The 26,043-nt window shown below is 34.7% G+C and overlaps 1 protein-coding gene across 5 annotated transcripts in view; it reads right to left on the reverse strand.

Moving 5' to 3' along the window:
• The window catches only part of LOC135843602 (adenylate cyclase type 5), a 324,265-nt gene that overhangs the window by 33,182 nt on the left and 265,040 nt on the right, over window positions 1-26,043 (reverse strand). For all 5 annotated transcript variants that reach the window (XM_065361542.1, XM_065361543.1, XM_065361540.1 and 2 more), the window contains 2 exons: window positions 22,189-22,466; window positions 12,768-12,917 (listed from right to left, as the gene is read on the reverse strand). In XM_065361542.1, the coding sequence (XP_065217614.1) occupies window positions 12,768-12,917; window positions 22,189-22,466 (428 nt within the window). The remainder of the gene's footprint in view (window positions 1-12,767; window positions 12,918-22,188; window positions 22,467-26,043) is intronic.

Here is a 26,043-nt window from a genome sequence, read left to right on the forward strand (position 1 = left end):
TTCAATCTCGATAGGCGATATTTTTCCAGGCTAACTCGTTTCGATGAAAATACCTAAGTACCTACTACGTAACCTATTACTGGTGCTGGCGAAAGAGCGAATTGAAACGTATAAGAATGCAATGAAAAATTGCAATTTTTAAATAAAATATGCAAGTGGAAAATATACCAATCAATATACCCTAAGGGTTTAAATTGAAACAACTCAGAGCTTCAGTTCGATATTTTTCTTACAAAGGGCAGATCACCCAACTTGTAGAAAGATTTTTGAACCTGACACAGCTAAATCAAAAGAGCATGTAAAAATACATAACCAAAAAAAAATTCAAGTGCTTGAGTTGCACTTTTCCATTTTTGATGAATTTTCGTATAGAAAATTAAATTTAGTCTACAAAATGGAAAAAATCAAAATGTCACCAAATTCGCTAAGAAAGCTAAAATTTGGTTTAATACTTCACCCTTCCTCTTCAAAAAATGGATTGAAAATTGTTTCGAAACGTTATGGAGCAGTTCTGGAGCCTCCAGGGCACTTTTGAGAGCTGAAATTTTCACAAAAAAATCGAGTAAAAGGTCTTTGCCGACTGATTCGAGGTTACCAAGTGCAAGTCTGATGTCCAATTTGGGCGTATGGTGCCTTCTTTTATCAAGAATTGACAATGTTGTCAAAAATTAAGCTACGGAAATCAATTTGAACGCCATTTTTACGTTCAGCTACTTCAAATTACCTAGTCAGAAAACGTAATCAAGAATAATTCGGAATTCAATTACTTGTTTTGGACTAATTTTGAGCCCAAAAATGGGCCATTTCATGTACTCGTAGATGAAATGCGCCAGAATTTGCTGTTCCTAAAAACCCCTTCATGGACTAAAATTCCAGTCGATTCGCTCCAAAATTCAAAGGTTTATTTTTAAAGAAAAAATGCACTTCATATTTACGGCAAACTAGTTAGGCAATTTTATTAACACTGTCTGTAGAGGCCCGAAGTGATTATATTTGTTTCTATTTTTGAAGGTGATTTCCGATTAATTCGAGGTTGCTGAATTTTAATCTGGAGTCCAATTTGAGCCATATAGTGGCTTCTTTATCAAAAACTGACAATATTCTCAATTAACTGTGCAACGAGGATCGATTTAAACGTCATTTTCGTGCTCAGCGACCTCAAATTAGTCAGAAAATGGTCATTAAAAATGCCGAGCATTTTTCACATCTTTTCTGGAAAAATTTTAAAATTCTACAGAGATTGAAAATTGCACTGGAGGCTCCAGGATGGTTCGAAATATTGAAATTTGGGAAGAGGAAAGTTAGTTTTACCCAAAGTATGTACTTACGACAACTCCTGCAAATTTTAAACATTTTTCCGCAAATTTGATTTTTTTTTTATTAGCCAGTAGCCACAGCTCGATTTTTAGCTGCCCAAAGTGAATTTATTACGTCTTTTGGAGAAATTAAAATTGTTTGGAGAAACCGAAAATCGCGCTGAAGCTTCTAAAAAGGTCCAAAAAGGTAAAATTCTATTCGAAAGAATCAACATTAGTTTGTCAGGATAAATTTTAATCATTTTTATTTCATAAAATATGTATTGAAAAAAACATACCCAAATCATTAAAATCGTCCAATCGTCCATTTTATATTTTCAAGCATTTGAAAAAAATCAAAAAATAAATTTGGGCAGCGGAAAATTTGGTTACCAGAGTTTCAGACTCAGGCTCTTAAAAAAATTTGCTGTCTCATTTGTATCGGAATCAGAAGTCGATTTTAAAAATATACCTATGTCTGAGGTTCGTCCAAACGAGCAGCAAAAAAAAAAATGAAAAAACAAATGTTCAATGTTTTTTTTAATGTTTTAAAAATACATGCTAAAATTAATCGAAGAAGCCACAAGAATAGTTGATTTAAATTTTACAGTATTTTGGATTAATTTTTTTGGACTTTTTTTTTTTACTACAGAACTGCAAAATCCACATATCAACAAGTAAATCTACTGGAAAAGCCAAAAAAAAAAAAACAATTTACAATGCATAAAATGGTGGATTAAATTCTCTCATTAAAATCCCGCCTTCAAAAAAATAAACCCCGAAAAACGACAGACCTTGAAATTGTGAAAAAAATATCATCTAGTTGAGTAATTACTGGTCCAGAAAAACAAAACCAGACAGCGACATTTTCTCATGAAACGGTCGAGAAAAAAATTGATTCAATTATTTAATCAAACGGTGATTCGAAATCAGCGCGGTAATTACGTTTAATAATTAAACCGATTGTTCTAATTGGTGGCATTAAGTTGGCTGTGTTTTTCAGTAATTCGTATAGCGTGGATTGTAATAAATGCAACAGAGACTCTTTTGCGACCTTTAATTATACGACGACGACGGCACGTCGATAATTTATGATAATTTCGTGTAAACAGTTTTCATTTTTTCGCTCGTTTCGTTGAAAAAAAAAAAATATATCGAACGAGTTTATATTTCAACGCGTACACGCTCAATTTTTTTTTTCGTTCAACATGAAAAGTAATTTGTAATTGAAACCTTTTAAGCGAACTAAGTAGATAGGTACCTACGTTTATCGAATGAATTTTAATTATTAAAACTGATAAGCGATTCCCTTTACCCATTCTCTTTCATTACCTACTCGTGCCACAAAAACGAACACAACTTGATATTCGGTATTAGCAGTTGATAAAATAGTATATTTTACGATAAGTTTGAATTTTCTTTTCGCGAGCATCGATCTAATTTACATAAAAATAGTATAAAGCTAAAGCTATATTCGTATAGACTGGTTCGACGATGGTGATATTGCTAATAACTAAAAATCATTCATGCATTATATTCGGGGTTAAGACTTGTAAAATAATCCGCGGGAAGAGAGCTTTTAAAATTCAGCGCTTTGAAATGAAAGCTGTTATCGATTAGGATACCAAACACGAAAGCAAAAGCTTTGAAAGCGTGGAGAGGGAGGGTGTTTTCATCTCTTATTATGCTATTATGAGATATTTTAGTTATAGATTCAAATCTTTGTTTGGATTAGCATATTAAAAGATGATTTTAACGTGTCCCCTTTCGGTTGGCGCGATCGGGCGCCCGGACTTGTTTGAGATTGGGATTTTGTTTGGTCGTCGTATTAATTTTAGTCTTCGCAATTAAGCCATTTTCGGGCTCTTAATTTATACCGCCGAACGGATATTTTACGTATTTTCCGTATTCGTGTTCGCGTGATTAGTCGAATTGTAATCTATTTATAGAGATTCCTTATGCTGTGCTTTTACCTACTGGATATATGTAGTAGCGCGCAGACCGTGTGGTCTTGTGAATAATTGTCAAAAATTAGCGCTACAATTTTCTGCGTAGAAAAGGTAATATTGTGGGTAGGAATGTATTTGTACCCATACACGATGAAATTGGAAAGGAAATGCCAATTTCATTACGATTTTTCGCCCTCAATATGCTCAAATTTTGGTCGAAACATTTTTTTCTAGAAATTTGTGATAGAAAAAAATATCCAAATGTGATAGAGTGAGACTTGGGAATTGGGATTATTGAGATGGTGCGAAATTATTTCAATTCTTTAGTATGGTGGTTTAGTCAATAATTATTCGTTTGGGAAGGAATAATTACCTTGTCCTGGATAGCTCGAAGTAGGTAGAGTAATGCAATAAAACCAATCACCCTATGCACAATCATTCAAAAATACCAAATAAATACACAAGATCGATGAAATATTAGGTAGTAGATACTACCTAGTGATTTAGTACCTACGATTTAAGAACAACTTGAAAATACACGTAAGGGTAAATCAATATAAAATGATAGTAGAATCATTTTATAATGGACACAAGCCTTTGCTCGATCTTACGACTCGCATTAGTGAATAGAAAAATCTTAATAATAATGTTAAGTATTAGCTTAAGTATTATTAATTAGCAATGAAATAATATAAAATTAATAAGACATGGTTAAGTTGTGCCTTTTATCTAAGTCTTAAATCATAAGTGTAGTGATATGATGATCTATTTGGGCCGAGCATAGTGATAAGGCAAGCGGGACTCAAGTGGGAGCATAGACCTTCTATTCTTGTCATCTGGACCACGATTCCAAGGGTACATTTTGATGCAAAATTGCAAACCTCCCAAATTGAGCTTGTAAAGAATGCCTCTCCTCGGCACATTGTGCAAACTTGTTTCTTACCTTACCCCACTGAGCACGCATAGGATCATTGCGTGTGGAAGGAGATAACCACCTTCCACACACCATTATGATCATACGAGTGGTCAGTGGGGTAAGGTAAGAGACACCCTATAAAAGAAAAAAGTGCGGATATGTATGGGTATCATTGACTTTTTAGATATGGACTGCTAGCGGTACATAAGCCAATGGTCTTGAACATAGTTCATCAGTTAGTCGAGGTTTGGCTTCTGCGCATGCCAAAATCTGAAAAATGATGTCATACCAGGCAACGACATTATACCTCCCCCACCTCCATGTAACTGTACCTGGGTGGTTAGGGTGGTATAATGTCATATCAGAGCTGGCGCATGCGCATATTGCAACCCTAGACTTACTATGTTCAAGACCATAGCAGTATGTTGAGCTTATGGGCCGCTAGCAGTCCATATCTAAAAAGTCAGTGATGGGTATACGCATACATATGCTGATTTTTGGAATAATTATGAGTTTATGTATTTGTAAACATACTCATATCAGTATGCATAAACGCACAATTAGTCCAAAAATTGGCACAAGTTGCATTTACAAGCTTGATTTGGGAGGCTTGTAAGTTGTATCAAATATTTGCTTGATTTCCAATTGGAATAGCGGTCCAGAACCAGATAGGGAATAAAAGGTTGATGAGCGGGAGACCACTTGAAATTTTACACTATTTAATGAAGAAAAATAATTTCTAGGCAAAATTTGTTTGAAATTTACATGTTTCAAAAATTAATAGAGAAAATTAAAATGCTTTTATAAGAAAAAATGTAATATTTCATGCGGTCTTCTGCTTGCTTTATGTACAAAAATTGGTGCACCATGCTTCATGCTCAGCCCGAATCCCTATAACGGAAAAAGTGCATAAATTAAGCTAAGTAAGTATAGGTACTCATATTTCACTACTTAATGGACACTGTACTTATCTTCTGTCTCTTTTGCAGGGCTCTACTCAGGCTAAGAGCATCAACAGAAATGGATTACACAAAGTCCTTGTTATTTGAGAGATACCCCGGATGACGGGTAAGATAGGAGAAATATCCATTGTTCCATAATTAATAAACATAATTATTAATCATATTAAATTGCACGAATTATCAATTTAGACAGTGGATGAAACCAGGTAGAGGGATGGAGGGGGAAAACCATTGACTTTTTAGATATGGACTGCTAGTGGCCCATACGCTTAACATACGGCTATTGTCTTGAACATAGTAAGTCAAGGGTTGAGATCTGCGCATGCGCCAGCTCTGTTGTGACGTTATACCACCCAGGTATGGTTACACGGAGATGCGGGAGGTATAACATTGTCACTGGTACAATGTCATTTTTCAGATTCCAGCATGCGCAGAAGCCAAACCTTGACTAACTGATGAACTATGTTCAAGACCATTGGCTTATGTACTGCTAGCAGTTCATATCTAAAAAGTCAATGGGGAAAACGCTGTTGCCAGTATGTCTGTATATTCACAAGGAACCAGCCATTGCAAGTGACTAAAACCAAGTAACGTTGATGTTTAGAGATCTGATGCACTAGCATTTGAGCTATGAGACACAGATCTATAAATAGTTCCCCATGTTACAATCTGGGATGGAAAGCCAGCCAAAAGCTAAAGGAAGTTTGGGATTTTTGAAAGCTAAAAGCTAAAGCCAAAAGCTTCATTTTTTCAACTTTCTTTCAGCTTTTTTTGCATGTTTATCTGGTTTGGTTTCAGTTTCAGTTTCCTCCCTTTTTTTTCATTGTTTTTACGTTTTGTTTGATTATTCTAATTTCTATTCTTATTAACTTAAAGTACATGTTTCCTACTTTCCTATTATGAATTATAATATATACTCATATTTCATTTGAACTATCCATGGTGCACTTTTCTGTATTGTAGCAAGCAATGTGTGAAAATATTAAAAGCCAAAAGCTAAGTAAATAAAAGCCGAAAGCCAATGATTTTTGGAAGCTAAAAGCTAGCCATTAGAAAGTTTCATTAATTTGAGGAGCCAAAAGCTAAAGCTAAAGTTTCATCTTTTAGCTTTCCATTCCTGGTTACTATATTTCCAGTCTATAAGGGGGATTATTTTTGTAACCGCTAGGGTGATTATGGCATATTTCCTCATATCAAATGTACCATCAAATTGGATTTGTACCAAATTTTTCATCCATTTTTTCTGTTTTATAATTTTGAAATTGAATTGCGCAATTTTAGGAATCCTGTGCCGCCTTCCGGGTGACCCACTGTGCCAAAATTCGTGCGTAGACTACAGATTTTAGAGAAATTAAAAATAAGTTATTGAATTTTTTTCATTCATTTTCCTCAAAAAAAAAATCCAAGATTTCTCCAAGATTTTTTAGGCAATATTACAAATAGAAGCATTTATGGCAATCTACTAGAACCCAGTCTACTATTTATAATCTTCCATAATGAAGGACATTTTTGGAAACAAACCGTCTTAGAAACTTGGAAACTTTGTTTTAAAGAAAGGAAAAAAACTCGGGAAAACGAACAAACAAACGAAACAAAAGCGAAAAGTCCGTTGAGAAAGTACACAATTGCATCGTAAATATTAATTTGCAAACGTTGAAAAATACGACTGGTGCAATTCAAGCGTCTGGCTGGTGTCTGGGAAGCAACAAAATAACTACTAAAACGGATACGAAGAAGACGGCGCGAAAAGCAAAAGCCAGATAAAAAGTGAAAGTTACTAGGAGACATACTCGGTTAATTTTTAAAAAGACATTTTTACGCTGTAAAGTGTACTTGAACTTGGTTTGTGATCAAATTACGACGCTCGACGCATTTTAAGAAAATTGAAAAGAAATTTGTGTTAAAACCTCGTCGTGGTGTTCTGGGTAAAACGTACTAAAAAAGGTATTCGTTTTTACGAATGTTTGAACGATATTGTAGATGCGACTTATTAGATAATGTAGTATCTACCCAGAGTGTGTTTTTTTTTTCTCATTTACCCTCCAAGAGTATTCAAAAGGTTAAGTAATATACCCTGTTACACGTGTACTGACATATAATACATCTCATTATGCTATTTATTGAATTTGCAAAATATATTCTCACACGTTCTTGGGAATTTTATCGTTCGAGTCGGTAATTAAAAATAATCCCCGAGTACGTAGGTAGAGAAATAGCGTGTTGTTTACAAAAAGCACAGCGTTTTCCGCGTGTACCCTTTTTCTGCCAAGAAATTAGCTCGATTCGTCGAAACAACGGTTATAAAATCACGTCGACGTATTCGATATATCTCAACATTTTCGTCAACTTCGTATCGTATACTTACTTTGCGAGGGAAACTCGATATTAAAATCTTTTCGTCGTGACAAGATTCCACACTCTGCACTATACCAGTAAGTATAGCTCGCGAATCGTTTAATAATGAATGAAAACAAAGTTTCATACAACTTGCCAGCAACAGAGCGTCGTTTAAAAGTAGATGGGTTAATTATTATTAAAACTTATCGATACCTATTTTAAAACTGGGTATCATTCTGCATCCATAGCGGTTTTATTTTTACTCGAGGAAATTTCAGAGTAATTATTTTCCAGTTCTTCTTCGTACTCTATATTTCAGCATACCTATCAGTGATTTTGTTGAGAGAAAATTCTCAATTGCTTTCTGTCAAGCTGGAAACTTTTTCGAAGAAGATGTCGAGTCGAAGTTACGTAGCTTACACAAAAGACCGAGAAAAATTCAAATAATGAAGACGTGCTTAGAGCTCGTCTCAGATCACGGATTCAACTTTTTATAAGAAACATTTTTAATTCGTTACGTAATACCGAAGTACTTTCGAGAAATTGTAAAAGTGTCATTTTTGAAAAATTATCCGACCGCATGTTGCCTTCTACAGCCTTTAATTCGGTTATCGCGTGAAGTGTTGCCAAAATGTGGACTAAACATTGATGAAAAAAAACCACCACCAAGTTCAATTTTGAGCACCGAATTTTATTTTTAAATTTTTGGTGAATTTTTAAAAACACAAATTTGGCTGATTTTTTTCGGAAAAATCAAAATTTGATCGAATTGTGATAGAATGCTGAAGGTTTGTTTGTGTCCTATTCATAACGATCCCTACCAAGAAGTTTTGAGGCTACATTTTATACTACCGAATTGGCTACAAAAATAATTCAAAATATTCATCTTCTCTCCACCTTGCGGTCCATTTCGTGGTGGAAAATCTGTTCAAAAATCTCGTAAACAAAAACAAACCAGTTTACGTTTCACGTCTCGTAACAGAAAAAGCTTTCGATATAAACTGTAAAGTTTATATTGCAAAATCAACAGCCTTTTAAATGACCTAGTTTTCTTAGCGGATCAGGAAACAATGTCGGATTACCGTTGTTTACTCCTCTTTCACTCGTCAACATTTACACCGCGCGATTTCGAAAACTGAAAGCGATCCTACGCCAAAAAGTACAGTTCCTCGTTTTCCCCCAAGAATACCTACACAGCCTACCTATCTAAAAGAGGAAAAAAAATACCACTCTAGACAGCCTGGCTTCATCTTAACAAATGAAAACGCGATCGAAAGTATAATTTAAACTTTAACAAATCTATTCATTGTGGACACGAACAAAAAAAAAAAAAAAAAAAAACGAAAACATCTTATTGAAATTGGTAGTTTGCTTGATCGGCAATGGCAATGGCAATTTAACCCGAATATGTCTCTCGGTTGCAATTCAATTTAAATATCCGGCTGGTAAACTACGATTCTGGGTTAAATTAAGTTGAAAAATAAATTAAAGTCGAGATTTCATTTTATTCTTGACAGGTTAAAATTCGATCCATCTGCCACACAGCAGAAGAGTCTACATCGCTGTTTTTCGTCGTACAGCTCCTATTCGCGTACAGTAGGTATATCTTGCTCTTTATCCAATTTCTAAACTCTGTTATCATCTCGCAAAACTCGTCCACCACATTGGCAAAAAAGCTCAGCAACCCTTTATATCGCAATTAAAAAGTTAAATTGAAATTGTTAATTTCGCGAAATATTTCCAAATTAAATAACACCGTCGCCGAGTTAATCACTTTTTAAAATTTCCCCGCAGATGGATTTACAAAACTTCATTAGCGTTCATCGCCACCATCTCTGGGGCTGCCTTCTGTCTGTCGAATTTAGAGCTCATGATGAGCTGTGCAGTTGTTTTCACATTTCGAACATCCCCTCAGCTTCTCGGCCACTGCAGAGATTCAGTCGAGTCGCGACAACTTTATTCGATGAATTGTACGTGAAAGCGGAGCGGTCGCAACTTTTAATTAAGCACGCGGTTTGTTTTTGAAAAATTATTTTCTTCTAATTGGCGGAGCCGAGTCGACGAATTGCCGCGTATCTGAAATACTTTCACGCTCGTTTTGCTTTTGCGACGAGTTGCAGCAAAACTTTGGCGTTTGTTTAGGTCAAAGGAGTACATTAAGAGTGGTGGGAATGTGAAATATAGCTCAACATGAGACCGCAAGACTATCCCAAATTACAACAGTAGTCTTTCGTTACCCTAGGACAATACAGTGGTTATGCTGGTAGCATAATCTCTTGTGTCTGAGATCAATATTTCGATCGTGGGCTTAGGATGCGTCTATAGGCTATACAGGGTGACTCATAATCTAATGGTAACTGTACTATCGAAAAGAAAAATGGGTAACCCATCTTAGATATTGGAACTTTCAAATTGCAGGAGCAATATCGCAAAGGTGTAATATTGTTTAAATTCATTTTTTTAATAGGTACCTAACTACCTACCTGTTCATGAGAGCAGAAGTGCAAATGAGCACTTTCATCGCTCTTTCGCAAATTGTCCCTCACATCGCTCGACGCTTTTCTTCCAAAGTTTTCACACCCTGATTCTTTCTCACTTTTTCATTTATGTAGTCGTAAATCTGAGTACTCGTACTTACATTTAAATTAAAACGCGCCGAGTCTCGCGAACTTACACAAAGAATCCGCGGACGTGAACAAGACGAATTCTAAAACGTGCTACTGAATCGCAACGTCACAAAAACATATTCGTTTTCAAGCCAGACGACTGCATGACAAAAGATTTTCAACAATTACAGTATAATAATTCTTTCAATTAAAACGACGTTTAATCGCGATTTCATTTAGTCTATTTTTCAAAATGCCAGCCCGGATACGAAAAGTATATTACAAAGGGTAATATAATATTTTTAACTATTCGAGCAGGCTACCTCTTGTCAAAGATCAAAAAAAAAAATCCGAAATAGTCTAGGAAATTTCCTCTTGGATAGCATATTTTTTCACACAACAAGATCAAAGTCGAATAACTCCACTGAGTTAAATATCAACTCCGTTCGTGTCATATATAGTACGAGTACGTTAAGTACAAAGTAGTTCAATATAATTGTGTAGTCTGTACAATTTTTTTATCGTCTTTGATGTGACGAAATATGCATAAAATATATTTTTTTTAAATTCCATAATATCCTGAAAATTTGAATGGGGTGGAATGGGGAACGATTGAAATATAGGGTCTGCTCGAATTGAGAGTAACTTGTTAAAAAAATTGGTATATTAGCCTATTTAAATGTACTTACCGAAGAAAAAAATTGTGAAGTTCAATTTTTCAGAAAATAGTAATTTATTGATTTGTCAGTGATTCATTCATTCGTGAATGATTTATTTTTACTCCTGAGCAAATCATTAAACAAACGAATTTCCTTCAATTTTTACAAATTTTGCACATTCTCTCTCAATGGATTTGATTTACCTAGTAGTGATTCGTCTGTCGTTCATGAATGAATTTTGTAGATTTCGAACAAATCGTTCGTGAACGAATTGAGTCCAGTTTTTGACGAAACGATTAAAACTGTCTAGTTTGGTTTTATCATCTGATTTTTTATTGAATCATTCGTCATGAACGATTTTTTTTTCAACAATCGTTCGCGAACGAATCAAGTCCAATTTACGATAATAGGATCGAAATCAAAACTGTTAAGTTTCATCATATTTTCTGCATCAGATCTGATTTAATATTTCGGTGATTCATTCGGTCTCGAAAGATTCATCAATTCTGAGCAAATCGTTCGCGAACGAATTGGGGCCAGTTTTTGACGAAACGACAAAAATCGTCTAGTTTGGTTTTATCATCTGATTTTTTAGTGAATCATTCGTCATGAACGATTTTTTCCTCTGAACAAATCGTTCGCGAACGAATCAAGTCTGCAATTTACGATGCCTAAGTATAGGATCAAAATCAAAACTATCAAGTTTCGTCATATTTTCTGCATCTGATATGATTTAATTTTTCAATGATTCATTCAGTCTCGAAAGATTCATCGATTATGAGTAAATCGTTCGCGAACGAATTGAATCAAGTTTTTAATGATACTTAGGTTTAAAACTGTCAAAGTTTTGTCATATTTTCTATCATACCTAATATTTTTATTTTTCATCGATTCATTCGTTCGCGAACGACTTTCGAGTGATTTGTTCGTTCACGAACGATTTTTCTTCTTTGAGCAAATCGTTCGCGAACGAATCACTCACAAGTTTTATTGGCAGATTAAAGAATGCTCGATTCAGGTCCTTTCGTCATTTCTCGTGTCTTATGTGATTTCATTTCCGAGTGATTCAGACATTCTCGAATAATTCATCATTTCTGAGCGAATCGTTCGCGAACGAATTGAATACGTTTTTAATATTACCTAGGTTTAAAACTGTCGAGGGTTCGTCATTTTTTCTATCATACCTAATATTTTAAATTTTCATCGATTCATTCGTTCTCGAACGATTTTCTTCTTTGAGCAAATCGTTCACGAACGAATCATTCACAAGTTTTATTGACAGATTAAAGAATGCTCGGTTCAGGTCTTTTGGTCATTTCGTGCCCTATGTGATTTAATTTCCAAGTGATTCAGACGTTCTCGAATGGTTCATCATTTCTGAGCGAATCGTTCGCGAACGAATTGACCTTAATTTTTGTAGATAAATGAGTAAAATCAGATTTCATGATACGTTCTGTTTCACGGGATTTTATTTAGGCAGTAGTGATTCGGTAATTCTCAAATTATTTTCCAGTTTCTGAACAAATCGTTCGTGAACGAGTAGAGTTCAGTTTCTGATTATAGGACTAAAACTGTGTAGTTCGTTAAAAAAAAATTGTCTACACCACACCAGTGATTTGATTTTTCAGTAAGAGATTCGTTCGTGAACGATTCTGCTTATCTCAGCAGGTCGTTCGCGAACGAATCATTTACAATTTTTATTGATAGATTAAATTAAATGATGCGTTGTTTTGTCTCGTTGCGCAGGCATTATCTGATGTGAAAAGACGATTAATACGTAATTAAGTCATAATAGGTATAGCTGCATCAATGAGGACATTGAGGACTTTAAATTGATTTCTGAATCTTTTGAAGGCAATCAACACTCTTTTTAATAGAAAAATGTGTCCATGTCCCAAAATTGACCTGGATGGCGCTCATCCCTTGACACGTACGTAAATTCAAGCAAGGGCGTTGAGAAATGCAACGTTCTTTTCACCCCTCAATAATAATAAAATTACGAATCGAAAAAATGCCATATAATGTAGGTGTATTATTACTCACCTGTTTTTGATTTTCTCTTTGAGTGGTCAGTCTGGCTTCAATGCATTGCCTGGTCTCTAAAAATGCTCTCCTCTTGGCTAATTCACTGGGATAATGAGTCATTATTCCGGTCATGTTGGTACAAACATAAATTATCACATTGCAAAATACCTGAAAAATGAAAATAAAAATAATAAATTCAGTTTGACAGTTCCAATTTTTACTTAAGTACATATGAAGAGTGATATTCCAAAACTCGCTTTGTCCATTTTCACAACTTTTCAGGAAAGAGGAAAAACAGTTTCCCTTTAAACGGGTAAATTGACTTTTTAGGCGAGTTTAGCACTTTATTTGGGTGGATTTATGATGTAGGAGTGTAGGTATACACTTCATCCACTAAATACTGCTGAAAAAAATTTCAATAAAAATGGACAGAGTGCGTTTTGGAACATTATTTTTTTTTAAATTTTTCAGTGAATTGGCTATTTAGGTGAGTTTAACACCTCATTTTGGTAGGTTGATGATGTAGGAATGTGAGTTAATACTTCATCTACCAGGTACCACTGAAAACTCAACTTTGATAAAAATGGACAAAGCGAGTTTTGGAATATCACTCTTCAATTCTTCATATCTACTGATCAATCAAAACTTACATTTTAAAAACAATACTTAATTACAAATTTAATTCATAACCTACAATTGGGTTCATGAACAAAAAATTCATACTCGAAAAATGAAATAAAGGCCAGGGCGATTCTTTAAAATGGAGTGAAAAATTTTGGGAAAAAATTTCAATGCATCTGATTTAAAGGCAATGATTTTGAAAAAGTTTTTACACAATTTTCACAAGATTTTCCAACACTCGATAAATTTTCAATTTTTTCTGGACAATTTTCTCAATTTTGAGCTTTTATGGGCTGTTTCGGAGTATACTTTTCACAATCCAAAAAACTTCAGATGAATTTTTTGAATTTGGGAACATTTTTTAAAGTAACACTACGTTCTGATCAACTTCCACATTATGATTTCTGAAAGATTTTTCTTCATGACTGACATCGCCATTTTTACAAAATCAACTCGAGTTTTCTCACTCTTACTTTCGAAGAAAAATTCTCGTATGAGTTTTGAGAAATTCTCATCGGAAATTAATTCGAATCGAAAAGTTTCATTTAAATTCACTCATTTGCATAAATTATCTATCTACGCGAGAAGAAACCGCGTAAACAAAGTGGCGTTTTCGCGTCTTTTTTCAACAAAGTATGTTTCTCGGTTTGTATTTTGTAGGTACCTATTGCAAAAGGCCTTCTTTTTTTTTTACCAAAACCAAAAGGCGTATATTTTTATGTTTAGAAAAAAAAGTCGTTAAGATAGCGAATTTGTTCAATTTCGTGACTCCCTACGTGTGTGGTTTCCGTTTCGAAAATACATAGATAGATACTCGAGTAGGTATCGGCGGCGTAAAAAGGTAGCTATTGTGCGACGAAATATGTTTTCGAATGTAATTTGCTGCCGAATTTTGACAATGTCGTGTTACGATGGTTATGGTTCGTTTGGATCGTTTGCCGCAGCCTCGTTATGTGCGGTATTTCGGTGTAATGACGATATCGAGATATTATCAATTATTAGATTTTCTTTTCTCTCCATTTTTATAGAGTTTTCAAGGTGTATCAGCGTTGTACCTATATAGAGAAACATGAATTTTTACGGTTCTCTAGAAAAATTAGGAGGGGGAAAGTCAAGTTCTTCGCGTTTTTTTTGTCCTTGAAAACTCTCATTCTGCGGTTCTTATTCTTTCAAATTTATATAGGAGGCTGAAATTTGGCATACCTATTTATGCTAAGTGAAGGTTTCGACCTTTTGGGTTCTTTCTATAAGGTTACTCTTTTCTACTCCTCTCTATCCTGTAAAGATTTCATTCCCGTAGAGTTCGACGAGGTATTCCGAGCGAAGCAAGAAACGATCTAAAGAAAATTCAGACGTTTCCCTCCGAGTGAGGTTAAAATTTTGGTAAATTCATGAAAAAAATTCACCACATGGAGATCATCAAATGGCATCTTCAGGTATAGCATTTTTTAATTTATTCTATGAGAAGTTTTTCACTCTTTCCTCAATTTCTTCAACTTTTCGTAGATGCTCATTTTTAAATTAATTGTTCACTGAGGCTGTAAGTTTACAAAGGAAAAGACATCGAGGTCGCTACAGAAAGGAATTAAGCAAACAATGTCGAATGCTGTTCGTAAGAATTGTATTTTTTGTTCGGCGTTGTTGTTTTGTATAAGGACTAGGTAGGTATTGTATTGTTTGGACCTTTTGCTGATTTTTCTTGACACAATGAAAACCACGGACGCGCCGACGACTAGGTCATTTAATTAGCCTTTTACTTCGTGTAGTGGTACTTACTTAGCTTCATTTATAGCCAAGATTTCATTCAACTAACATAAGAGGGGAGGGTTCGTATCTTTGAAAGGATTGGTTCTATACAAGAAAAATTATACCCAACGAAATTGGAAAGCTTGTTGAAGGAATTTCATTTTAACTCGTATATTATTAATGTCGCAGGCAAAAAAAAAAAAAAAAGCTCGCGTGCTTTACATTTTAATATCTCCACCGTCGAAGATGGCAACTGGAAGGAAAAGAAGAGGAAAAAATAGCTGAAAGAAACTTCAAGCGTGGCACTAATTTGATTATCTGGTTGGTGAGATTTTCATGCTGGAATTTTAACTCATCCGTGTTATGTTTAGTTAATTATATTGCGATTGCGAAGGCGAAACGAATCAAGTTTGCCAGATTTGTTGACAGTGTCGAATATGTGGTATTTTTAGATTCAAATATTTCATCTCGTTTTCCTTTTTCTTTCCTTTCCTTTGCTTTGCTTTTTCTTGGTATAGTTGCGTCGTCGTCGCGTCATCCTTTTCTCGCCGTGCAAGTTCGCTGCTCGCTGTTGAGTTTCAGTTCGCCGTATTCATTTCCTAGTGTTTATTTTTCTTCTGCATCGGTTCTCTAGCGTTTGTATATACCTACGAGTACGAGTAGGAAGGTATATACGTACCAACGTTTCTTGCTAGTTACACGGTGGTTTGGTTATTGTTTGTTGCTTTTTTGCCCAATACCCCTCACTTTTGTCCTATTCATGAATTTTATCCACTTATGTAGAAAGCTAGGTACAGAAGTACTTTCCAGCGATGTTGAAATTTCGTTTTGAAATTCGAAGGAGAAAATGAGAAGTGAGCATCTCATTTCAACAAAAAAATTAAGAAATAAGTAGCTATTTTTAACAACCAATTTCAAAAATGAATTATAAGAGCGACCAAAAATTTTAATTTAGGTACTCATCTACATGAAATATTATTCATACAAGTCTACTATAGTAGTCTGGTTTCAAAATGAAATTTTTTTCGGTTGAAATTTGATACTGTATTGCAGTAAGTTTGCTTTTATAATTCAAACGAAATAGGTACCTATGCATACACAAAATATTAAATTGATTTTTTTAAAAAATTAAAAATTGAAAACTCTCGTGACATTTGAGCCTATTTTATTCCAATTTTGTTGTGATATTGAAAAGTTTTCTTTATGAGCAGTCGAAATTGTGAAAAAAGTGAATTAAATTCGGTGTTTTGAGGCATTAAATTTTTCCGTTACAGGTCCCATAACACAATCGAAGAAAGAAAAATCAATAGAGTTTTCCATTATAAAATGTTAGCAAATTTTTATCAATTTGATCTTTTGTTTCCATCTGCGTGTTGAAATATGAACAGCTTGAAAACTAAAAAAGTTGCAAAAAAATCGAACTCCTTGAAAAAAGAGTCATCAATTCAGAGTTCGATTCGCTTTTAAAAACAGTTCTGTTAGAGTTGAGTTGGCCTATTTTAAATCTCTTCAAAATAAGTCAAATCCACTAAAGAGTTCATACATTTTCAGAGACTATGTCCAATCTTGCCCAGACCTCAGAACCAAATTGCAGTCGATTTTTCAATTTTTGGTAAATTTTAGAAAATTGTGGAAATAGTCTTATAATTAGCAGGTAGGTACAAAAAGAATGGAACAAATCCAGGCATGGAAATGAAAATATGAAAATCGTTCAAACAGTTCCTGAAGACGTTGTAAATATCTACTCAAAACTTCAACAACTGAAAATTTAATCTCGGCATAGAAGGTAGACTCAACATTTCAAATCGTTTAAGGCAGGTTTGTCGCAATTAAAAAGATTACAAAATTGTCGAATTTTTCAAAAAAAAAATTTGAAACCTCTTCTACCCCTCTGGGCCAGAGATGTAACGATTACTTACGATTATAATCGGCCGTAATCGATTAATCGGACCTTTGGGTAATTTTTTTTAATTAATCCAAATCTTGATTTTATGTCTTCCTTTTGGTTTTAATTTGTTATTTGATGTTTCATATTTTCATTTTCTCTTCAATCCTTTCATTACAATTACTTTTTGAGTAAAAAAATGAAAATGAAAATTGTTCAGATAATGGTTCAGAAAACATTTATGGCGATGACTGACGTCGCTCAATTCCAACCAATCATGGAACAGCAAATTTTTTTGGCCGAATAATCACCGATTAATCGATTATTTCCGATTATTTTGGGACGAAATAATCGATGTAGCATCGATTATAATCGTTACACCTCTGCTCTGGGCTCTGAAGTCAACCCACTCGCTCCCTTCCTTCATGCCAAGACTCAAAAGCATATTTTTGCAATGTCTAAAAATGAACGTCAATTGGCCGATTCGAAATGCCAAACTTATGACAGGATTAAATTTTCAGCTGCATTAGAGCTATTTTGAAATTGCTGAAGAATGGTCAAATTTTGCTGAAGGCAGTGAAGGCTCTCAGGTCGGATCGAAAATAGTGTGAATTAATTACGAGAATCAATTTTAGGAGGTAGAATAACTTTTGGGTAATTTGTTGCAAAAATTGACGATTTTGGAATTTATTAAAATTGGAAATTTCCAACTTGTAAAAAAATACATTTTTCAATCCACCACCTCGAATCTGCGATAAACGTGCTTTAAATGATGTGGAATGTTGAACTCATTTTTTTTTCTTTCTTTTTAAATGTCTCGTGATACCTGGTACATATAAAAGAGAGGTTCGATTTCATTGCTAGGATGATTTTGAAAATTTTCAGCTTCTGAAGTTTATTACAACGTCTTCTGAGCTATTTGAAATTGCTGGATAATAGTCAACTTTTGCTGGAGGCTCCATATCGGCTCGAAAATGATGGAAATTGATTAAAAGTGTCAATTTCAGAAGTTAGTTGCAATGAATTTGGATTTTTCTTAAAACTACTCCAATCGGCCTGAAATGTTGCACGTATGACAGCGTGAAAATTAAACAAAATTTGGTTCTGAGGTCTGAGTCGTATGCTCTTTCAGTGAGCCAAATGTCAGTTCAATCGAAATCGACTGACAATCTTTGAAGGTACCCTTGCCACTTCGAAAAGTTGAAAAATCCCTCATTTAGAACAGTTTTTTTTTCAAATTATTAAATTTTCAAAAATTTCCCCAAAAATAATGAGTTGCGTTTTTAAATTTTGGTTATCGGGGTTTTAGGAACGTGATTTTTCCACCAAGCTTGATTTCATTCAATTAAATGAGTGTGTGAGTTCAAAAGGTTCTCTTGTAAGAAGGTAAAATTCTTTTAGTTTTTTTTTCATCCATTCAAGCTCGATTCCGGGTTAGGTACAATTTGCTATTTGTTCTTGTATGAATGAAAATATTTTCTAGATCTATTATAGCGATTAAATTATGTAATAAAAAATACAACACAGTTTTACTAGATCCTCAAGAAAAAAGAACAACATCTACCTACCTTAATATTTCATCCAAAAAGAAAAAAATAAATACAAGAAAAAACACAATATGTGAAAAACACATAAAAGCCTCCTATCCACCGACGATTTATAGAAATTTCATAAAACAATGTCGTAGTCTATATATCTGTACATACGACAGACTACAGGCCTAAATCGATTTAGAAATACACAGTTGGACGGAAATGACGGAAAAAATAAAATTGAAAACGTTGTTTCTTCCAATTTCCGACTTGGACTGGAAATTAAAAATGTTTTCGCTCGTTCGATCGTCTTATCAGGTGAATTTGGACGATAAAGACGCCAGTCATGATAGGCTTTTACATTCGTTCTCTCCTACGATGAGTAAACGAGCAAAAGGGGGAAAAAATATATACAAGGGGAGAAAATACACGCTGCAAGATTGAACGTCGAATAATAGAAAATTTTATAATTATAAAAACGTAAACGACAGCACACCTTGTTGAAAAGCTCAAGGTTTTGCACCCCTGTATTTTTTTTCAGCGTTCATCGTCGAAGCTCGAATAGCTTAATTAATGAAGGCGATTGCGCGCGAAACAAGTGTCATTTGTAATTTGTTAGTGGGATAGGTTTTTTATTTTTTCACAAAGCTATCAACCTCGGTGGGAACTTTTCAACGAGTACAAAAGCTCGCAGTACGATTTTTCATTGTATGAACCTATCTTGAAGTTGCGAAGGTGGGTTATTGTTAGCGCCGCTTATATTGATATCGGATTAATTAATCTGGAATGATTTTTTTTTTTCACTCGCTAACCATTCGACACGGAAGGATTTCCTACACAGTGGTAGCAATTCGAAATGGTAAACGGTATCATTTCACCTCGAGTAACAATTAATTAAAAATTCCCGGTAATTTTGAAAATTGAGCAACGCTGTTAAAGCTATCATTTTGATTGATTGATTTCTCAGCCGTTTGACGTGTACTATAATTGAGTGGTTAATGTATCAAATTCGGCGTGTTTACCTTCTTTATTTTTTTTCCCTATGCGTGTGTGGGGAATTTTACCATAACGATGCGATGCGACGACGATGTCGAACTCGAAGAACATCGCGAATGAACGAAGCAACGTAGAGAGGAAGGCAAGACGCGATGTTCGTTCTTTTGGGAATTCTCGACTTGGCTGCGAGAAGCGAGAGCTCTCCGAACCAGGCATGTTTTTAGTGCCGATGCCGGCGCGTTTTACAAAATCAATTTATATCAAGTATCGAGCTCCCCACAGGGATATACAGAGCGATTTAACCGAACTGTTGTTGCTGTTGTTGTTGTTTGATGAGAACGTGCAATGTACCTAACTACCTATAGTTGGGAAATTGATGAGTACTTAATAAAGGCAGGTACGTGTATGTATGCGTCGATATGAGCACGATTAGCTAAAACGCCTGCTACTCGTACGAGTACATCGACGAGTAAAACAGAAATTCACTATATTTTCGAGAGTCTATACATCGTGTGTTTTAATTGCGAAAAGGCTGCTTTACCAGTGAAACACCATGTTAACATGTCTGGGAGGAAACCAAAGCTCACTTTACTTTCAAAGTTCTTCTTCTTTTCTTTTTTTTTACATAGGTAACTAAAATGTTGTTTGTACTTGAAGGGTTGAATAAAAACATGTTCTGGGTAATTAGACCTTTTTTATGGAACATACGGTAATTTTTTCTTGGAGAAAAAGTGAGCCAATGGATGATTTCTTCAATTCAACTCCCATGCATCGACAACTACATACAAGCGAGCCATTCTGGAGCCTCCAGCGATTTTTTTTTAGTGTGGGTAGCACACTATTACTTTCGGTTTGAAAGTTGAAAAATTCTTTGGCTCAAGTGTTCTTTTGGAGGATTATTGAAGAATTTTCATTCGAAACACACTAGCAAGTGCTCGATAATTTTTCATATGTTTTTTCCAGTAACTTTCAAAATTGAGCAATTTTGGATCAAATTCTGAGATTAAACTCTTCGAAAAGGCGTGAAAATAACGTTTTCATGATTTAAACGAAGTAAAAATGCCAGAATTTGACCTAAAATAGCTCAATTTTGAAAGTTACAGGAAAAATCAAATAAAAAATTATCGAGCACTTGCTAGTGTGTTTCAAACGTAAATTCTTCAATTTATTTGAAAAAATAGGCATAACGCCATTTTTAGGGGTGCCTAAAATGGGGGGCTCTAAAAAAAGGATTCAAAATTACGAATATACGGGGAGCTTAATTCAACTTTTTCATCTAAATAATCGAATATACACCTCAAAACGTTGCGTTTGGCGCAAATCGCAGGTTTCTAGTTTTCCGGGGGTTCCCAAAATATCGAAATTACGAAAAATTGTAAAAAAATTTTATTGAGCTCAAAATTTGGTGGGATGGAGGTCTTTCATATAGGTACTAATAAACTGTGAAAAGCTTTTTAGTGGGGTTCGAAGGGGTAGGTCCAAAATCGTGGTTCCAAAATTTTCAAAAAATTGAAACCCCCCCATTTCTGCCTCCAAGAGTCAAAAATAGAAAAATGTCCTCGCAGAACGTTTATCGGGTTTCAACAGATATTTTACGCTAAAAAAGTTTTTGAAAATAATACTCAGTGGTTCCTAAAATTATTATTCTATTCACAACTTTGGGAACCCCTGGAGCCCAAAAAATGGTCATTTTCGGTTAACCAACCACGGATTCGTATTTGAGACATTTATTACAACATTTTAAGAGTGGTTGAGTCGATAACTAGCTGGTGCCAAAAAATGGCCTTATCGCAACTCCTCCTTTTTTATGTTCTCATCGATCTTTTTTTTTCAAACGAAACGAACCAATAAGTTCTTACTTGTACATTTTTACTTCATTTCAACTCTTCAACTTGAAGTCAACAACTTTTGACTTGAGAGCCAATATCCAGTAATTTTAAATTTCTACGGAGGATCAAAAGCGAGTTTTACATCTCCTTCTAGGCCTGCTTAAGCTATTACTGCAAAATTTCAGGAGTGTCAATTCAAAAGTGGATTTTCCAACAACAGGTTTGAATCCCAGAAAAAATGTCAAAAAATTTAACTTTTGAAAACAACACCATCCGATTCAAAAACAACCCATTTCAAACTATTTTGGAGCCTCCAGCAAATTTTTCATTTTCTGAAACCTTCATTTCGAGTTTAAAATTTCTCATTGTCAAAAAAATTATAGCTCTTGGGGGTGTCTTTGGAGGGGAGATGTGGATCCTCAAAAAAAGTGTTAATTTGAGAGAAAAAAATCGCGGTTTCTTGCTCTGGGCCTGAGGACGACCCATTGAAGAAGGCCTCTATTGGATTTGGCCAAAATCCACCGACTTTTTTGGGGGATCCATTCCTATATACGCAATTTCAGTTCTAATTATTCAATGCCCATGCAACTACGAAACAAAATTACGTCTACCAATAAAAGTCGAGACTTTTCCTGTTCCATAAAGAGAAGGAAAAAGTCAATTTTTACCTTTTGGAGATATTTTCTATACGAATATCAAATTCAATGATCTCGATTCTACTACAGAAAATACCTGCCATCATACCTATCATTCTAATCGAATATGTAGGTAAATAGGTACCAATTTTCGTTTAATATACCTCTAAATGTATAATAAAAGTTAGAGCTTACCGATTCCGATTCCATAGTGAGTGTATTATCCAAAAAGAAGGCTGCCAAAAGTTGCGTAGCTGATAATATGATACCGGCTGTAACAGCCTGTTGTAATCTAACTGGCAGCAGACTGTACGTGATGTATGTGAACAGCATAGCTGGTGCCATAACTAAACGCGTATCGTTCAAGAAGCTCAGCAAAAGCTCCAGCAGCAGAAAGGTTAATAAAATCGCGTACGATACCCATAGCAAATACATTTCGTTTTGCGCCGGTCGTATTAGCACTCCGACTAACACTGTAAAAAATAAAAATTGCAAATTGTTTAATGTGGATACACTATATACAATTTAGCCTTTCTGTTACTTTATCGCTAAATAAATTAGTCAAGCTAGACTTAATTTCTTTCATGTTTTAAACTTGTACAATTTGCGCCGGAATATACGGTTCGTAGGCTCCGTAAGGAATTGCCGCTGTCGTATATTTTATCGAGGGAGACGAGAAGGCCGGGCTAAAGTGGCAGCATTTTCTCTTGCCATATATTCGTATACAGGTACTCGTAGGTTGGTATACGAGAGGCACACAGTATAGGTAAGTAGATTTCACTTTAAGAAAATTTGTGCTCGTTGTGACGATGACGCTTGCTCTTTGTCAACTAAAGCGCAAAATTGAAATTTTAATAAAATTTCAACCATCCTTAAACGTTTGATAGCGTGTAATCAGCTTTTAATATTTTCACTTCTGTTCGTCTCTAGTGTATCTAGGTACTTGTTTTCGAATTCTAATACATACGACTACGATGTAATTGGTACGCCTAGTATTCCCCCTCCAGCATAGTGGAACTTACGTATAACATTAGTGAAGTTTCATTGTACACGTAATGACTCAAATAAGCGTATGATTTTCCTTCATGTACCTAGATAATCTCTTGCGGTAGGTAATTGTAACATACTATTTGGATTATAAATTCACAACTCATGTTACCTCTTGATTCATTTTCTGGATCTACCTACACTCAAACTCAACTATTCCAGCTTAAAATAAATTCCATTTTTAAAAAATGCACTTCAAAATGTTATCGATTTCTTCACCTACTAGTTAATTAAGGTATAAAATGAACAGAATCGGAGCATCTTTTTTTGATTCAAAAAAGACCACAATTTTTGGAAAGGATATTGTCCAAAATTTTATTACTAAAACTTCATCAGCCCAAATTAATTTTTGCATTTCTGGGGAATTAAAAAAAATTCAAAATTGACTTGAGTAGTAGGAATATACCAATTCTACCCACGGACTATAGTCCATATGGTCCAATGGACTACCTAGCCATGCTCAATGGACTATCTAGTCCATACCCAATGGACTATAGTCTGTGGGTAGAATTGGTGTGAAAAATTGCTGAAAACGTGTATTTTTTAGTGAAATTTGTTGAAAAAGTTGAGTATTTTGGTGAAAATTGCGAGTTTGACGAATGATAGTCTGGACTATAGCTTCAGACAATAGTCAAATAGTCCATGGACCCGAGTGGACTACGCATTCATGGACTATACATCCCTCTTCCCCTCACCCCCTCACCCCCTACCATAACCTCATAAGTATATATCATTTTCCCCCTATCTAACATTTTATGTATTTGTAAAACCCCGTCAAAACGTTCATTTTATATAAACTTCCAACTCCACAATCCAATGAAATTCCACCAGTCATAAATGGCCTGTACAAACTGATGAGTAGGGCTGATGAAGTGGCATCAGCAGTTCAGCACAAATATCAATGATGATCACTATGAGTATTCTCAAATAAGTTGCTTACTTAGTACATCGCTACCTATTATTTAATTTTACCCACATATGTACATAAAGGTTTATTATACTCCTAAAATGTAAGTAGGTAACCCCACGTAGAAAAAACTTACAGAGGGCACTGGTAATTCACTACTTAACAGTAGTGCTAAGTAGTAATTCACACCACATCAGTAGTGATTTCAGTACTTGATTCATTACTGGACAGTAGTGTTGCACTGCAGGGCAGTATGACTTCTGCAGTAATTTACTATAGCTTAGTAGTAGAGTAGTAGTTTTTAACTACTACTCAATAATACTTCACCATTCAATACACCACTCAACAGTGGTGTTTACCTATTCAGTAGTAGTGGTTCAGTAGCTATTTACTACAGCTTAGTGGTAGATTAGTAGTTTTCAACTACACATTGGTAATATTTCACCATTCAATGCACCACTTACAATGGTGTTCACCTACAGAGTAGTATGGCTCAGTAGTTACTTACTACAACTCAGTAGATGTGTTGTAGTTTTTTACTACACATCAATAATTATTTACCACACAATGTACCATTCAATGCACCACTCAACAATGGTGTTCACCTACAGAATAATATGGCTCAGTAGTTACTTACTACAACTCAGTAGATGTGTTGTAGTTTTTTACTACACATCAATAATTATTTACTACACAATGCACCACTCCACAGTCATGTTTGCCTACTGAACAGTAATGGTCTAATAGCTATTTACTAGTAAACGACCTTACCACTTACCAGTAATGTCATCAACCAATTGCCCTGTTAACTAAAAATCCCCCAATTAGGGTGGGAGAAGAGGAAAACAATTCAAAAGTTTTGAAGAATGCTATGCAGATATCAGATTATGTGTATCTACGATTTTGAACATGAAGGACTGCATATTCAAATGTACGGTCTAATAGATTTTGAAACCGATATTATACTTTTTTTTTTGAGAAGATTTGCAATTTTACACCTTTTTGAGGCTCATTTTGGGTTTTGGGGTCACATTATCTTCAAACATCATTTCTGGGCATTGAAAATCCCAATTTTGATACCAATATTGTACTATTTTTGTATATTTTTGGAAAATTTTCGACTTTGTACCTCCCCTTTGAAGTCCATTTTGGGAAGTTCAAATCAAACTGTTCTCAAAAATGAATTCTGTGTCCAAATATATAAGAAAATTTAATTTTTGGTTTTGAATCTCTGCTGTGGATATCGTTTTGGGGTTTACGATCAAATGATTTTCAAAAATGAAGTCTGATCTACACCATTGAAAATCCAAATTTTCAATACACACCAATATTGCACTTTTTTTTGGAAAATTTTCATTTTTGTTCCTCCCTAGCTTTGGAGCCCATTTTCTGGTTTGGGATTGAATGGTCTCCAAAAATTGATTCTGGGCCATTGAAAACTCAAATTTTGATATCAATAACATACTTTTTCAAAAATTTAAAAAATTTTTGGTTTTGTACCTCCCCTTTTGAAGCCCATTTTGGGATTTGGGGTAGAATGCTCTTCAAAAATGGATTCTGTGCCATTGAAAACTCAAATTTTGATATCAATAATGTTCTTCTTTAAAAAGTTTACAATTATAATTTTGTACCTCCCCCATTGGTGCCCATTTTGGGGTTTGAGGTCAAATTGTCTTAAAAAATGAATTCTGAACCCATAAATTTGAGATTTTGATACCCATATATATTTTTTTTGATAATTTAATTTTTGGTTTTGTACTTTTGTATACCCCCCTTCTGGAGCCCATTTTGTGGTTGGGGGTTAAATGGTCTTCAAAAATTGATTCAGAGCCATTGAAATTTCACATTTTGACATCGACAGCGCACTTCTTTAAAAAATTTGCAATTTCGCGCCTCCCCCCCTCTTTGGAGCTAATTTTGGGTTTAGGATCAAATAGTTTTCAAAAATAAAATCGACACTCTGGAGAACTTCGCCAATTATTCATAGTTTCAAGTTTCAACATTCAAATTCACAAACTGTTGAAATTGAGTGTTTGCAAACAAATATATTCTTTAAATGCCCTATCTGCTGTAGTGCTCTAGTAGTCAGGTGGTTA

Source organism: Planococcus citri, chromosome 4, assembly GCF_950023065.1.
Source record: "Planococcus citri chromosome 4, ihPlaCitr1.1, whole genome shotgun sequence".
NCBI classification, from domain to species: Eukaryota; Metazoa; Arthropoda; class Insecta; order Hemiptera; family Pseudococcidae; genus Planococcus; species Planococcus citri.